The 15,973-nt window shown below is 43.9% G+C and overlaps 1 protein-coding gene across 2 annotated transcripts in view; it reads right to left on the minus strand.

Moving 5' to 3' along the window:
* Nucleotides 1-346: 346 nt before the first annotated feature.
* Nucleotides 347-15,973, minus strand: part of MARVELD2 (MARVEL domain containing 2) — a 29,160-nt gene continuing 13,533 nt past the window's right edge. For both annotated transcript variants that reach the window (XM_003806783.5, XM_008957358.5), the window contains exons 4-7: nucleotides 11,890-12,038; nucleotides 11,472-11,643; nucleotides 4,112-4,162; nucleotides 347-3,079 (exon numbers count right to left, since the gene is read on the minus strand). In XM_003806783.5, the coding sequence (XP_003806831.1) occupies nucleotides 2,957-3,079; nucleotides 4,112-4,162; nucleotides 11,472-11,643; nucleotides 11,890-12,038 (495 nt within the window). In that variant the 3' untranslated portion in view covers nucleotides 347-2,956. The remainder of the gene's footprint in view (nucleotides 3,080-4,111; nucleotides 4,163-11,471; nucleotides 11,644-11,889; nucleotides 12,039-15,973) is intronic.

Consider the following 15,973-nt stretch of genomic DNA (forward strand, 5'->3'; position numbering starts at 1 on the left):
AGAGGACTCCCCTACAGGTTTTTGAGGGAGCATGTCCCAGCTGACACCTTGCTTCCAGACTTCTAGGCTGCAGGTCTGTGAGACAACACATTTCAGTTGTTTTGAGCCACTCAGTTTGTAGTACATTGTCATGGCAGTCCTAGGAAACTAATACAGTGGCCTGGACTTTGAATTATTGCAAATAATGGGGGAAGGAGAAACAGTGAGTCACCTGAGCATCGTGACCTACGGGTTTTCAATGACTTTCCAGTTTATTTTCTGACAGGTGAAAATATTTTCAAGAACATGCACAGTGAACACAGGAATGCTAGGAAGGCAAACATAAAAGGGCACACACACACACGGCAGGTGACTGAAACTTTAATGCACCTAGGGATTGACCACAACATTTACAAATCAGTGTTACTGCATTGGTTTTTCAAAGATTAGCTACATTTATAAACTTTATTTTAAAAGTTTCACAAAGTTAAATTTCCTTAACACTTCAACAGGAATCTAACTCTTTACAGTCTATTAAAATGGTAATATTTTACCTTTTTTTTTTTTTTTTTTTTTTTTTTTTTAAAGCACTGGTGCTCTTCTTAAGTGAAATGTTAACACAGGGCTCAATATATAAAAGAGAAAGTGAAGTTGCTCCATTTGGGGGGTCCCATATGGGGCCTCATGTTTCCCTAGGTGTTACCCCTTCAGACACAGCACAGCCTACAAAGCCATGGAATTAAAATATTAACAATGAATGCATAAAGATTTCACTGACAAATAAAAACCAGGGAGTGCATTCAGTGACCACAACTTTCTAAGCTTCTGCTTTTCCACATGCTTTTCTTTGGTTTTATCACTTTAGAAAACTCTTTGAACATTAATTGTCTGAATGGCAGCTATATTAGTCAGAAGCTGTAATGCTACACCTGGGAATTTATCTACATGATAGATGCTGCTGAATAAAATCCAACAAGAACGATTTTGTTTAAAAAAAAAACTTTGTTAAGGCAGTCTATTGTTCATACTAACAGAAATAAAACATTTATGAATAAAGTCCAAAGCCAAGATAATTCTTAGAAAGATGAAGCATCCCTGCTGGGCACGGTGGCTCACACCTGAATCCCAGCACTTCAGAAGGCCGAGGCTGGTGGATCATCTGAGGTCAGGAGCTCAAGACCAACCTGGCCAACATAGTGAAATCCTGTCTCTACTAAAAATACAAAAAATTAGCTGGGCATGGTGGTGGGTGCCTGTAATCCCAGCTACTTGGGAGGCAGAGGCAGGAGAATCGCTTGAACCCAGGAGGCAGAGGCTGCAGTGAGCCAAGATCATACCACTGTACTCCAGCCTGGGCAACAAGAGCGAAACTCCATCTCAAAAAAAAAAAAAAAAAGAAAGATGAAGCATCCCCAAAATCCAAAAATTCAAAGGGAGTTTCCAAGGAAATGCTACATTGTGGGACTGTAGCATGTATGTCCAAAGGGGATAGAAAAGCAATACCAGCTGGGCATGGTGGCTCATGCCTGTAATCCCAACACTTTGGGAGGCTGAGGCGGGTGGATCATGAGGTCAGGAGATTGAGACCATCCTGGCTAACATGTTGAAACCCCATCTCTACTAAAAATACAAAAAAATTAGCTGGGCGTGGTGGCAGGCACCTGTAGTCCCAGCTACTCGGGAGGCTGAGGCAGGAAAATGACGTGAACCTGGGAGGCGGAGCTTGCAGTGAGCCGAGATCGTGCCACTGCACTACAGTCTGGGCAACAGAGTAAGACTCTGTCTCAAAAAAAAAAAAAAAAAAAGCAATACCATTCATACAATTCAATGTGTCCAGGGCAGGCTGGACTATGGGGAGATGGAGAGATGTACAGTCACACTGATGAAAGACAGGGAGGCCATGTGGAACCCCAGGGGCCACAGAGCCACAGTGAAGCACCAGGCTAAGGCCATGAGTTAACACCACAAACCAGAAAGGCACCAGACACTTGAGCTTTTGGTTAAGTAGGTTGGGCTTGCTCATTAAGGACCTTTTCTTGAGACTCATTCTTTATAATTTATTCATTTCACAAACACTTCAGTAGACTTCACAAACACTAATATAGTTCCTACCATATTAGTAACTCCTTTAATCCTAACAACTCTATGAGGAAGGGACTATTATTAGCCCCATTTTACAGAAGAGGAAACAGGCACAGAGAGATTAAGCAATTTGCCCAAGATCAGGATGTCTGAAAATGTTGATCTGGGATTCCAACACCTTTCAAGGGAATAAATGACACCTTTGAAAGATGTCACCCTTTTTCCCTTAGAAAAATCCTTTAGAAATCCCCTAGGAATTTCTCTAGGAAGAGAAATTTGTCCCAGAAAAATCCTAGGAACCTGCCTGAGTAAAAAAGGAAAAAGTAGCACCAGAATTGATGGTCCACTTGCCCATCACACTGCCAGGATACGATCTCTAAAATGATGACACATTTAAATGAGATAGATGAATTTGAAATTGGTCACAGATGAAAGATGAACACAGGATTTTTTCCATTCTTAGTAAAGGCCCTTAGAACATTTGAATTCGTTTAAAAATGTCTGAGTAAAATCTTTAATGTTGCACACTGGTTAAACCAATTGGAAGCTGATTTGGGAAGCGCTTGCTTCTCTACCACAGAGGCTAGCATTAAAAAGGCAGTAAATAAATAGTAAACTTGCTATTTTTTTAAAAAAGTAGTTTCCCAGCCTGACCAACATGGTGAAACCTCGTCTCTACCAAAAATACAAAAATTAGCGGGGTGTGGCAGCGCACGCCTGTAATCCCAGCTACTGGGGAGGCTAATTGCTTGAACAGGAGAATTGCTTGAACCCGGGAGGTGGAAGTTGCAGTGAGCCGAGATTGTGCCACTGCATTCCAGCCTGGGTAACAGAGAGAGACTTCATCTCAAAAAAATAAAATAAAATAAAAAAATAAAGTGGTTTCAAATAAGGGTTAAGAATAACCTTGTACATCCCAATTCATTACTTTATCATATTCTTGAATTCTTTGCTTTATGTGAGAAAGTTTATTCTTTAGGTAATCACAGCGTTCTTTTTTTTCCAGAAATGTAGGATCCTGTAAAAGAAATATAAGTATTATTTTGGCTCCTGGCTTCCTCAGTGAAAAACACAGAAACATACATTGTCACCCAGGAAATGATCATACATAGCAAAAGTCTCTACAGCAGATTCTGAACTCAGGGTAACAGTTAAGCTCTCTACATATTTTTTAAATGTACTTTTTTTTTTAGAGCAGTTTTAGGTTCACAGCAAAATCAAGCAGAAGTACAAAGTGCTGAGACACCTTTCATTTTAATATCTGATAAAGCTAGGTACAGTGGCATGTGCCTGTAGTCCCAGCAACTCAGGAGGCTGAGGTGGAAGGATTGCTTGAGCCCAGGTATTTGAGGCCAGCTTAGGCAACATGCCAAGACCCCATCTCTTTAAAAAAAAAAAAAAAAGTAATAAGTATAGAAAATATTAATAAATGGTCTCTCCAGCCTTTACTGATTTTTTTTTTCTTTTTGAGACAGGGTTTCACTTTGTTGCCCAGGCTAGAGTGCAGTGGCGTACTGTCTCCCAGTGCAACCTCTGCCTCCCAGGCACAAGTGATCCTCCCACTTCAGCCTCCCAAGTAGCTGGGGCTACAGGCGTGTGCCACCACTACCGGCTAATGCTTGTATTTTTTTGTAGAGACAAGGTTTCGCCATGTTGCCCAGGCTGGTCTCAAACTCCCGGGCTCAAGCATTCCACTCGCCTTGGCTTGCCAAAGTGCTGGGATTACAGGCCTGAGCCAGTGTCCAGCCACCTCTACTGATTTTGAGATTAAGTTAGAGTTGGAAAGATGTAAAATCAGTTCATCTTTTTGAAGGAACAGGTGGAGAATTCCTGATCAATGCTCATTTCTCTAGGTTGCTAAATCAGGACACAGCAAAATGTATTCAGAGCAGACATGAGAAGAAATGGCATCCAGCAGCCATTTTCTCTTAAAAGGAGCATCTCATGAAATACAAAAAGGAACTATTTTAGCTAACAGAATCTAGAGTCTGTAAATTATCACATATGTACTTGGATAAGAATACAGTTTGAAGAAAACTGTTTTACTCACATTCTTTTTTTTCTTAAACTCTTCATGGATTCTTGAAATTCTCTCATGTTCCTAAAAATAATACATTGTATACTTAAAACATTTGCATTTACTCAAATCATATCTCAAAGCACACTGAGAATTAGAACAAAAAACAATTTTTACCTAAGAAAATAATGAAAACATTCACACACAAAAATTCAATTCACAGGCAAATATTTGAAGGCTTACTATCTGCTAGGCCCAGGCGATAAAAGAGAGAAAGGGCCCTGACCACATGCAACCAGACCCAAGCCCCAGGCCCTTAGGGAGGATACATAGCTTGCCCAGGGTCATACAGCTGGCAAGTTCAGTTTCCTTATTGGTAAAATGGAAATAAAACCATAATGATCTCAAAGGGTTGTAAGAAGGTTCACTTATTTGAAATGATCCTTATAAAGTGCTTGCCACATAATAACCACATTAGCTATGATTATGTTCATCCTTTTTGGAAAGTTCTTTTTTGAGTTATTAGGTGTTGGGATTAAGAAGTTTGAGAGTATGCAACTTTTGAAAATAGCTAATATAAGGCTCCTTGTAACTTTTTTCTAAGTTTTATAATAAATACGAACTTTGTTAAGGAGTTGAACGGCCTATCCAAAGGGAACACATTACTATAGCAATGCCCTCGTTCATCCATGCAAACCTATGCATAGAGATTGTCAGACAATGCAAACCTAATAAATAAATAAATATAATAATTTACAGCATTTTTTTTTTCTTTTTAAGACAGTCTCCCTCTGTCGCCCAGGCTGGAGTACAGTGGTGTGATCTCAGCTCACTGCAACTCCCACCTCTCTGGCTCAAGCTGTTATTGAGCCTCAGCCTCCCAAGTAGCTGGAATTACAGGTGTGCATCACCATGCCCAGCTAATTTTTGTATTTTTAGTAGAGACGGAGTTTTGCCATGTTTCCCAGGCTGGTCTTGAACTCCTGGCCTCAAGTGATCTGCCCACCTTGGCCTCCCAAAGTACTGGGATTACACGCATGAGTCACTGTGCCCAGCCAGTAATTTATAGTTCTAAAAGCTTGCCCTACACCTGTAATCCCAGCACTTTGGGAGGCTGAGGTGGGTGGATCACCTGAGATCAGGAGTTCAAGACCAGCCTGGCCAACATGGCGAAACCCCATCTCTACTAAAAATACAAAAATTAGCCAGGCATGGTGGCGGGCACCTGTAATCTCAGCTACTTAGGAGTTTGAGACAGTAGAATCACTTGAACCCAGGAGGCGGAGGTTGCAGTGAGCCAAGATCACGCCACTGCACTCCAGCCTGGGCAACAGAGACTCTGTCTCAAAAATAAATAAATAAATAAAAAACTAATAAAATAAAAGCTTGGCCTGAGAACTTTTTCTATCACTGATCCATATCCTTTTCCCAGTATATTTTCTTCTTTTTTTTTTTTTTGAGACAGGGTCTTGCTCTGTTGCCCAAGCTGGAAGGCAGTGGTGTAATAGCTCACTGTAACCAAAACTTCTTGGGCTCAAGTGATCCTCCTGTCTCAGCCTCCCAAGTAGCTGGGATTATACGGCACATCACCAGGCCTGGCCAGTTTTTATTTATATTTATATATTTTTTATTTTTGAGATGGAGTCTCAATTCTGTCACCCAGGCTGGAGTGCAGTGGTGCGATCTTGGCTCACTGCAACCTTCGCCTCCTAGGTTCAAGTGATTCTCCTGCCTCAGCCTCCCGAGTAGCTGGGATTACAGGCACCTGCCACTACGCCCAGCTAATTTTTTGTATTTTCAGTAGAGATGGGGTTTCACCATGTTGGCCTGGCTGGTCTCGAACTCCTGACCTTGTGATTCACCCACCTCGGCCTCCCAAAGTGCTGGGATTACAGGTGTGAGCCACCATGCCCGGCCGCTAACTTTTACTTTTTTGTGTGTAGATGTGGTCTTGCTATGTTGCCCAAGCTCATCTTGAACTCCTGGCTTCGAGCACTCTTCCTGCCTTGTCTCTCAAAGTGTGGGGATTACAGCCATGAGCCCCCTTGCCTGAACTATTTTAATTCTTCAATCTCTTTTACATACTGAGATCATGAGTATGTTTGTGTTTTGAATGCTTGCCAGCAGTGAAGATAAACCTGGTGATTTAATTGTAATCTGTAATAACAGATCCTGGACAAGGAATAAACTTGCTGTTGGGGTTAGCACTGCTGTGCTGGAGATGCAGTCAGAGATGAGCTGTAACATCCATCTAGAGTCTGTCACTGAATTTAAGGAGTGGTGAGGACCAGAGGGATTGTTTGGGGCAATATTTCTACTTTATGGGCTCAGAAAAGTCATGTGACTATTTTTCAGTGGTGCACAACCATGTCTGTGGGAGAACCTGCCTCCAAACAGGCCCACTGGGCTTTGAAATGCCTCACATGCTTCCATGGGGACATGGTGGGAAAACGAATGAGCCTGTGGACTCCTGCCCAGGACAAAGCTCGGCCTGTGGCCAAGGAGAAGCTAACTTTTGTAATATGGTTAGTATTTCTACTTTAGATAAGGACTGGAGGATACACTGATAATAATAACCGTGGGCCTGCCATTGGGTTACTTACAAGCCCTGTCTTGTTAAAAATCACAGGTAATGGCTGTTGTTGATATTGTGTGGAAACATCATGGGAAGACTTGGTCTCTCAACCTGCACTGTCATCAGGACCCTCTTGATTTCCCAACTGCAGACCATGTGCTGCAGCCCTTGTCCATTCATACAAAGCACACAAACCAGATACCACTGGGTGTTGGCTCAAAGATTACAGGTCAAGGTCAAGATTTTCTTTGTTTTTTTTTTTTTGAGACAGTCTCACTCTGTCGCCCAGGCTGGAGTGCAATGGCACAATCTCGTCTCACTGCAACCTCCGCCTCCCAGGTTCAAGCCATTCTCCTGCCTCAGCCTCCCGAGTAGCAAGGATTACAGGCGCCCACCACCATGCCCGGCTAATTTTTTGTATTTTTAGTAGGGACGGGGTTTCACTATGCTGGCCAGGCTGGTCTCGATCTCCTGACCTCATGATCCGCCTGCCTCGGCCTCCCAAAGTGCTGGGATTCCAGGTGTGAGCCACCGCGCCCAGCTTTTTTTTTTTTTTTAAGACAGAGTTTCGCTCTTGTTGCCCAGGCTGGAGTGCAATGGCGCGATCTTGGCACACCAGAGCCTCCGCCTCCTGGGTCAAGCGATTCTCCTGCCTCAGCCTTCCCGAGTAGCTGGGATTACACACATGCACCACCACGCGCGGCTAATTTTGTATTTTTAGTTGGGATGGTTTCTTTTTTTGTTTTTTTTTTTTGAGATGAAGTCTCGCTCTGTCGCCCAGGCTGGAGTGCAGTGGCACGACCTCAGCTCACTGCAACCTCCGACTCCCGGGTTCAAGCAATTCTCTTGTCTCTGCCTTCTGAGTAGCTGGAATTACAGGCACACACCACCATGCCTGGCTAATTTTTGTATTTTTAGTAGAGACGCGGTTTCACCTTGGCCTCCCAAAGTGCTGGCATTACAGGCATGAGCCACCGTGCCTGGCCGAGATGGGGTTTCTCCATGTTGGTCAGGCTGGTCTGGAACTCCCAACCTCAGGTGATCTGCCCACCTCAGCCTCCCAAACTGCTAGGATTACAGGTGTGAGCCACCACGCCCGGCCTTACAGGTCAGGATTTTCTTCATTATTTCTCCCAACAAGCCTGCATTTCCCAACCTGTGCTGATCCAGATTCCTGGGGCCTCATGCCTTCCTGCACTCCTCTGACGGCCTCTGAGAGACTAGGTCACCCTTCTTAGACCTGTGGGCCTTGCTTATTTTCCAAATGGTACTGACATTCAACCTCAATATTTGCTGAATTTCTCTTGCTTCCTGGTACTGGCGTCTCTTAGCCAACACCATTCCATTGCTCCAGGATTAGGAAAATGTTACTGTAATACACATTTGGCTTAGTTAACTCATAATGATAAGTGATTTAAATGCACACTTAGCAAAGAGTCTGTGATTGAAACAAAGACACCTAACTTCTCAGGTAAAAAATATATATATATATATGTGTGTGTGTGTGTGTGTGTGTGTGTGTGTTCCCATACATAAATTTGACATTTAGTTTTTTTTTTTGTTTTTTGGTTTTTTTTGGCTCTGTCGCCCAGGCTGGAGTGCAGTGGCATGATCTTGGCTCACTGCAACCTCCGCCTCCCGGGTTCACACGACTTGCCTGCCTCAGCCTCCCAAGTAGCTGGGACTGCAGGCATGTGCCACCACAGCCAGACCGACATTTAGTTTTTACAAAGCTGTGTTTTTAAAATTTAATCATACATGTAATAGATTAATACAGCCTCTTTTAAAAAGACAGAATATTACACAAATATTTATACCAGCATTATTCGTAACAGCCAATGAGTGGAAATGACTATATAGACATTTGGAAATGACCAAATGTCTATCTCTTGATAAATGGATAAACAAAATGTATATCCATATAGCAGAATATTATTCCACCACAAAAAGGAATATGTATTGACTTATGCTAAAATATGGATGAACCTTGAAAAGATTATGGAAAATGAAGAAGCCAGACACAAAAGATTGACATGAAATGTTCAAACTAGGCAAATCCATTCGGACAGAAAGTAGATTAGTGGTTGTCAATGGTTGGACAGAGCTGAGAATGGGAAATAACTGCTAATTCGTAAAGGGTTTCATATATATATATATATATATTTTTTTTTTTTTTGAGACAGGGTCTCGCTCTGTTGCCCAGGCTGGAGTGCAGTGGCGCAATCTCGGCCCACTGCAACCTCCACCTCCTGGGTTCAAGTGATTCTCCTGCCTCAGCCTCCCAAGTAGCTGAGATTACTCAGCCTGCCAACGTGCCCAACTAATTTTTGTACTTTTAGTAGAGACAGCATTTCACCATGTTGGCCAGGCTGGTCTCGAATTCCTGACCTCAAGTGATCTGCCTGCCTCAGCATCCCAAACTGCTGAGATTACAGGCATGAGCCACCACCCCCAGCCAATATAGGGTTTCTTTTTGGGGTGATAAAACTGTTGTGGAATTTGAGTGGTGCTGATTGCAAAACTCTGTAACTATACTAAAATTCACTGAATTGTACACTTTAAAAGGGTGGGTTTATTATATGTGAATGAGATCTCAATTAAAAAGAGTACATCTGGGCCGGATGCAGTGGCTCATGCCTGTAATACCAGCACTTTGGGAGGCTGAGGTAGGTGGATCACCTGAGGTCAGGAGTTCGAGACCAGCCTGGCCTAAATGGGGAAACCCTGCCTCTACTAAAAATACAAAAATTAGCCGGGTGTGCACCTATAGTCCCATCTACTCAGGAAGCTGAGGCAGGAGAATTGCATAACCTGGGAGGCAAAGGTTGCAGTGAGCCGAGATTGCACCACTGCACTCCAGTCTGGGTGACAGAGCAAGACTTCATCTCAAAAAAAAAAAAAAAAAAAAAAAGAGTACATCTGATTAAAAAATGGCACAGGTGGCCAGGCACGGTGGCTCACGCCTGTAATCCCAGCACTTTGGGAGGCTAAGGCGGGTGGATCATAAGGTCAGGAGTTTGAGACCAGCCTAACCACCATGGTGAAACCCTGTCTCTACTAAAAATACAAAATTAGCTGGGCATGGTGGCACATGCCTATAATCCCAGCTGCTTGGGAGGCTGAGGTGGGAGAATCGCTTCAACCCGGGAGGCAGAGGGTGCAGTGAGCCGGGATCGCGCCATGGCACTCCAGCCTGGGCAACAAGAGCAAAACTCCATCTCAAAAAAATAAAATAAAATAAAAATTAAAAAATGGCACAGGTTATAAGGCATTCCTATTTCAAAATGTGAAAAATGTGGGGGGTGGGGAAGAGCACTACGAAAAAGCTTAAGCCTCTGTAACTACCATATCTACTCCTGGTTTTCCTCTTTGTCATAATCACAGCTACCTGTCTGATATGTGTGTCCAGCAGCTCACATTTGTAGCATATCTCATATCTGCTTTTTTTTTTTGGAGACATGGTCTCACTCTGTCCTTCAGGATGGAGTGTAGTGACAAAATCACAGCTCACTGCAACCTCCACCTCCTGGGTTCAGGCAATCCTCGCACCTCAGCCTCCTGCTGGGTCTACAGGTGCATGCCACCATGCCCGGCTAATTTTTATATTTTTTGTAGAGACGGGGTTTCACCATGTTGTCCAGGCTGGTCTTGCATGCGTGGGCTCAAGCGATCTGCCCACCTTGGCCTCTTAAAGTGTTGGGATTACAGGCATAAGCCACTGCGCCTGGCCATTTCTGCTCTCTACTCTTACTCAGTGGGCGCTCTGCCTTTGGGCCTGGGGTGCTAACTGCTGGGCTCTGGCTTAGCAGGGGAATGCAATGCCCCTGGTGGCTTCCCTACATTCCCTTTCTGAATAAACCTTTGTGAATTATCCTAATTTGAATGTGCTATCTGTCTACTTTGGGACCCTGACTGACTCAGTATCTATCTTAGGCAAATTTGTATTTTACTTAAGTAAGAAAATAAAATATGGGTAAGCACAGAGTGAAAAAAAAAAAAAAGAAATACTGTTTAATAATTGAAGACAAAAGATATTAAGTTACATAATTTGAATTGTCATCTTGACTAGACACCTTGAGGATCTCAAATGCTTTCCTAGACACAGAAAGCAGATGTAAATGGTTATAAATTTTTTTAAAAGCCAGATTTTGGGGGCCAGGCGTGGTGGCTCCCGCCTGAATCCCAGCACTTTGGGAGGCCGAGGCGGGTGGATCCCGAGGTCAGGAGATCGAGATCATCCTGGCTAACATGGTGAAACCCCATCTCTACTAAAAATACAAAAAAATTAGCTGGGCGTGGTGGCAGGTGCCTTAGTCCCAGCTACTCGGGAGGCTGAGGCAGGAGAATGGCATGAACTCGGGAGGTGGAGCTTGCAGTGAGCCAAGATCATGCCACTGCACTCCAGCCTGGGTGACAGAGTGAGATTCTAGCCTCAAAAAAAAAAAAAAAAAAAAAAAAAAGCCAGATTTTATGCCAAATGCGGTGGCTCATGACTGTAATCCCAGCACTCTGGGAGGCCAAGGCAGGTGGATCACTTGAGGCCACTCTTGGCCAACATGGCAAAACTGCATCTCCACTAAAAATAGAAAAAAATTAGCTACGTGTGGTGGCATGTGCCTGTAATCCCAGCTACTCGGGAGGCTGAGGCAGGAGAATTGCTTGAACCCAGGAGGTGGAGATTGCAGCAAGCCAAGATTGTGCCACTGCACTCCAGCCTGGCAACAGAACAAGACTCTGTCTCACAGAAAAAAAAAAAATGCCAGATTTTATTCATCCTCTAGATTTCAGTGCTCCTCCTAGGCAGCTGCACATACTAACCTGTCGGCTTTCCGAATGATGTGGCAATCTGCTCATCACTGCATCCAGCTCATCAAACTTCCTCAGGACAGCCTGAACTTCTGCAGACAGCTCTTTGTACTCTGAAAACTGGTCTTGGAACACAGCTTTATAGCGTTCTCGCTCATCATCTGTCTGAATCACAGGGTATTTTCTAGGGGAAAAACATAAGCCAAAGATATAACTGTTTCACTAAAAGAAGCTGAATGGGAAATCAGCTTATCTTATTCCTTACTGATCATATTGTACCTTCAATTCAATACATTACCTCTCAGATAACAACTATTTACATACATGATTTTAAGCACAGAGTATTAACTTGGAGACAAACTGGAAAATGAAAGGACCAAATGGGGCCCCTCAACTTCTACCTTGAGGAAGAATTCAGACTGACACTCACGCCACATAGTCGGGCATCACGATAGGTTTAGGAATGTGGCCTGGGGGGATGTGTCCACTCAGTAGTTCAGGTTTCATTTTTGCTGTTCTCAGTTCCTTGAAATTAACTTCTGAGTCTCTTTGTCTGTCACCACTGGTGGCCATTTCACACTGCAGTTAGGGAGAAAAAGAGGATTTTTAAATAAACATAGGCAGAAAAAAACCCTCTGAATTCATTCTTACAAAATGAGGAAGAAGATCAGGTGGGGTGGCTCAAACCTGTGATCCTAGCACTTTGGGAGGACAAAGCCAGAGGATCACATGAGGCCAGGAGTTCAAGACCAGCCTGGCCAACATGGCAAGGCCCTGTCTCTATAAAAAGTTTAAGGCCAGGCACAGTGGCTCACGCCTGTAATCCCAGCACTTTGGGAAACCGAGGTGGGCTGACCACTTGAGATCAGGAGTTTGAAACCAGCCTGGCCAACGTGGTGAAACCCCATCTCTATTAAAAATACAAAAATTAGCTGGGAGTGGTGGCGGGTGCCTATAATCCCAGCTCCTCGGGAGGCTGAGGCAGGAGAATCGTTTGGGCCCAGGAGGTGGAGGTTGCAGTGAACCAAGATTGTACCACTGCACTCCAGCTTGGGAGACAGACTGAGACTCTGTTTAAAAAAAAAAAAAATCTGGCAGATGCAGCGGTGTGTGTCTGTAGTCCGCTAGTAGCTACTTGGGAGGCTTGGAGGCTGAGGTGGGAGGATTGCTTGAGTCCAGGAGGTAGAGGTTACAGTGAGCTGTGATTGCATTACTGCACTCCAGCCTGGGTGATAGAGTGAGACTCTGGCTCAAAAAAAAAAAAAAAAAAAAAAAAAGAAGAAGAAAATGGGGAGGAAGACAGGAGGAAGAAAAGTGGAAATAAGAGTTAACATTTCACATCACAATTATATGTTTTATAGTCACAAAGTTGTTCTGAACGTTTCTGTAATAGCTAAGGGAATCACATTTGGGATATGGTAATACACAGTAGGTAAAACACACTCCAGCCCCAATCGTGTACATGTCAAAGGTGGATGATGCAATGCCAAACACGCAGTCTTAAGAACTTACCTATTTAGAATTTACACTCCAACTAACCGTAAAGGAATAAAAAATGTAATTCAAAATAAATTCAAGGATAAAAATGGAACAAGGCTACTTAAATGGAAAGAGAAAGTAATGATAATGGCAATTTGGGATGATTTAATTGTAAGTAACCACTAAGTGGATTAGAAAAGGAAATGAGTTGGCCGGGCGCGGTGACTCATGCCTGTAATCTCAGCACTTTGGGAGGCCGAGGTTGGTGGATCACGAGGTCAGGTGTTCAAGACCAGCCTGGCCAGCATGGTGAAACCCTGTCTCTACTAAAAATATAAAAATTAGCCGGGCATGGTGGCGGGCGCCTGTAGTCCCAGCTACTTGGGAGGCTGAGGCAGGACAATGGCGTGAACCCAGGAGGCGGAGCTTGCAGTGAGCCAAGATCACGCCACTGCACTCCAGCCTGGGCAACAGAGTGAGACTCTGTCTCAAAAAAAAAAAAAAAAAAAGAAAAGAAAAGAAAAGAAATGAGGTTGAGGCCAGGTGCAGGGGCTTACACGTGTAAGCCTAACATTTTGGGAGGCTGAGGTGGGAGGTGGGAGGATCACTTGAGGCCAGGAGTTCGAGGCTGCAGGGAGCTGTGAATGGTCCACTGCACTCCAGCCTGGGCATCAGAGCAAGACCCTGTCTCTTAAAAAAAAAAATTAAAAACAGAAGTGAGGTTCAGAGAGGTCAAGTCAATTCTCCAAGGTCACATAACTATTAAGTAGAAAAGCCACAATTAAAACCCAGAACTGGGCCAGGCGAGATGGCTCACGCCTGTAATCTCAGCACTTTGGGAGGCCAAGGGGGGTGGATCATTTAATGTCAGGCGTTCAAGACCAGCCTGGCCAACATGGTGAAACCCTGTCTCTACTAAAAATACAAAAATTAGCCGGGCGTGGTGGTGTGCGCCTGTAATCCCAGCTACTCAGGAGGCTGAGGCAGGAGAATGGCTTGAGCCCGGGAGGCGGAGGTGGCAAGGAGCTGAGATTGTGCCACTGCAGTCTAGCCTGGGTGACAGAGCGAGACTCTGTCTCAAAAATAAATAAATAAATAAAACCCAGAACTAGGCCATGTGCAGTAGCTCATTCCTGTAATCCTAGCACTTTGGGAGGCCAAGGCAGGAGGATTGCTTGAGCCCAGATGTTTGAGACCAGCCTGGGCAACATAGGGAGATGCTGTCTCTATAAAAAAAATTAAAAAAATATATTTTTTCTTGAGACAGAGTCTCGTTCTGTTGCCCAGGCTGGAGTGCAGTGGCATGATCTCGACTCACTGCAACCTCTGCCTCCAGGTTTAAGCAATTCTCCTGCTTCAGCCTCCTGAATAGCTGGGACTACAGGTGCACACCACCATGACTGGCTAATTTTTTGTATTTTAGTAGAGATGGGGTTTCACCATATTTCCCAGTCTGGTCTCAAACTTCTGAGCTCAGGCAATCCACCCACCTCAGCCTCCCAAAGTGCTGGGATTACAGGCATGAGCCACAGTGCCTGGCCAAAAAATAAAAAATTAACTGGGTGTGGTGGCATGCACCTGTGGTCCAGGCTACTTGGGAGTCTGAGGTGGGAGGATTACTTAAACCCAGGAGGTCAAGGCTGCAGTGAATCGTGATCATGCCACTCCACTCAGCCTGGGTGACAGAGTGAAACCCTGTCTCAAAAAACAAACAAACAAACAAATAAATAAATAACCCAGAACTATTTGGTTTATTGATACTTTTTTTTTTTGATACAGTCTCACTGTGCCACCCAGGCTGGAGTGCAGTGGCGAGATCATATAGCTCACTGCAGCCTCGAACTCCTGGGCTCAACCTATCCTCCCTCCTTGGCCTCCCAAAGTGCTAGGGCTACGGGTGTGAGCCACGGTGCCTGACCTGGTTCATTGATACTTCAAATGAATAACATAAAGAAACCTGTTAGCTTAAATGTATATTGTTCATATCCTAAAGTTGCATGGAGTTCTAGTAGCACACTAGAAGTGAGCTTGTGATGGACGGGGCAAGCAATGCCATACTGCTACTGGAAAGTAAGATGGTGCTTGGGAACATGATTCCTCTTTGGAGCAGTAACCTCCCTCCCCTCTACTGACCCCTTAAGCCTTCAAGAAATGCTTGCTGAACTAAACTGAGAGTGGCTTGGGAGGGCCCCTACTTCACCGCAAATAAAAAACCAAACAGGATTTTAAAACCTTAATCTTCATCTTGCCAGGAAGCTTTAAAAATCCTTTGTTTCCTGATTTCCTTACCCTGAAACTGGCTTTGGTTTAATATTAGCTCATTCTAAAAACCACTAGCACTTTAACTCACCAAATAGCACACCCTTTAGATTGGATTAGGTGTGGAGGCTGCTAACCAGCCCTAGGGGAAGGTTATGAAAAGGAAAAGCTCTCCAACCATGGCTCTAGGTGGGACAGAAGCCAGATCACCTAGATGTAGAAAGCATGCCTCGCCACTTGGTCTCCAAATCTGCAAAAGCATGAGTGGCGAGCAGAGTACCCCGAGGAAATGAAATTAAGCCAGGATATTTTTAGGCAACACATTTTGAAGTTAGTATTTATTCTGCTGTACTTCTTGCTGATTAGGATGCCATTTCTTCATCCTAATGAATTCCTATATACTTAGTCTTGAAAACGAATAATGGTATTAAACATTAGGGGGAGCTTTTTTGGCTTTAATAAATGAATTTCTATTTCTCTTTAACTTCTGTTTTATTTTTTTTGACCCCCATATGGACTCATGGTTTAACTCCTAAATGTTTAACAATCCAGATCTCGTGGTGCTGAGGAAGCTGCTATGAGCTTGTTGATCCTCTGGATCTCAGCAGCAGTCCCAGCATCAATCTCAGATCTCCTGGTCAAAGCTGCTTTGGGCAGAAGGTCCATCATTAATTTGTTTTCTACATAAAATTTTTTTAAGGAAGAACTAATCATTTTTCTTACTTGCCCATCCCTAATTGTAAGACTTACCTTTTAATATAGAAAGGGAGCCTGAA

This window comes from Pan paniscus, chromosome 4 (genome assembly GCF_029289425.2).
Source record: "Pan paniscus chromosome 4, NHGRI_mPanPan1-v2.0_pri, whole genome shotgun sequence".
NCBI lineage: Eukaryota > Metazoa > Chordata > Mammalia > Primates > Hominidae > Pan > Pan paniscus.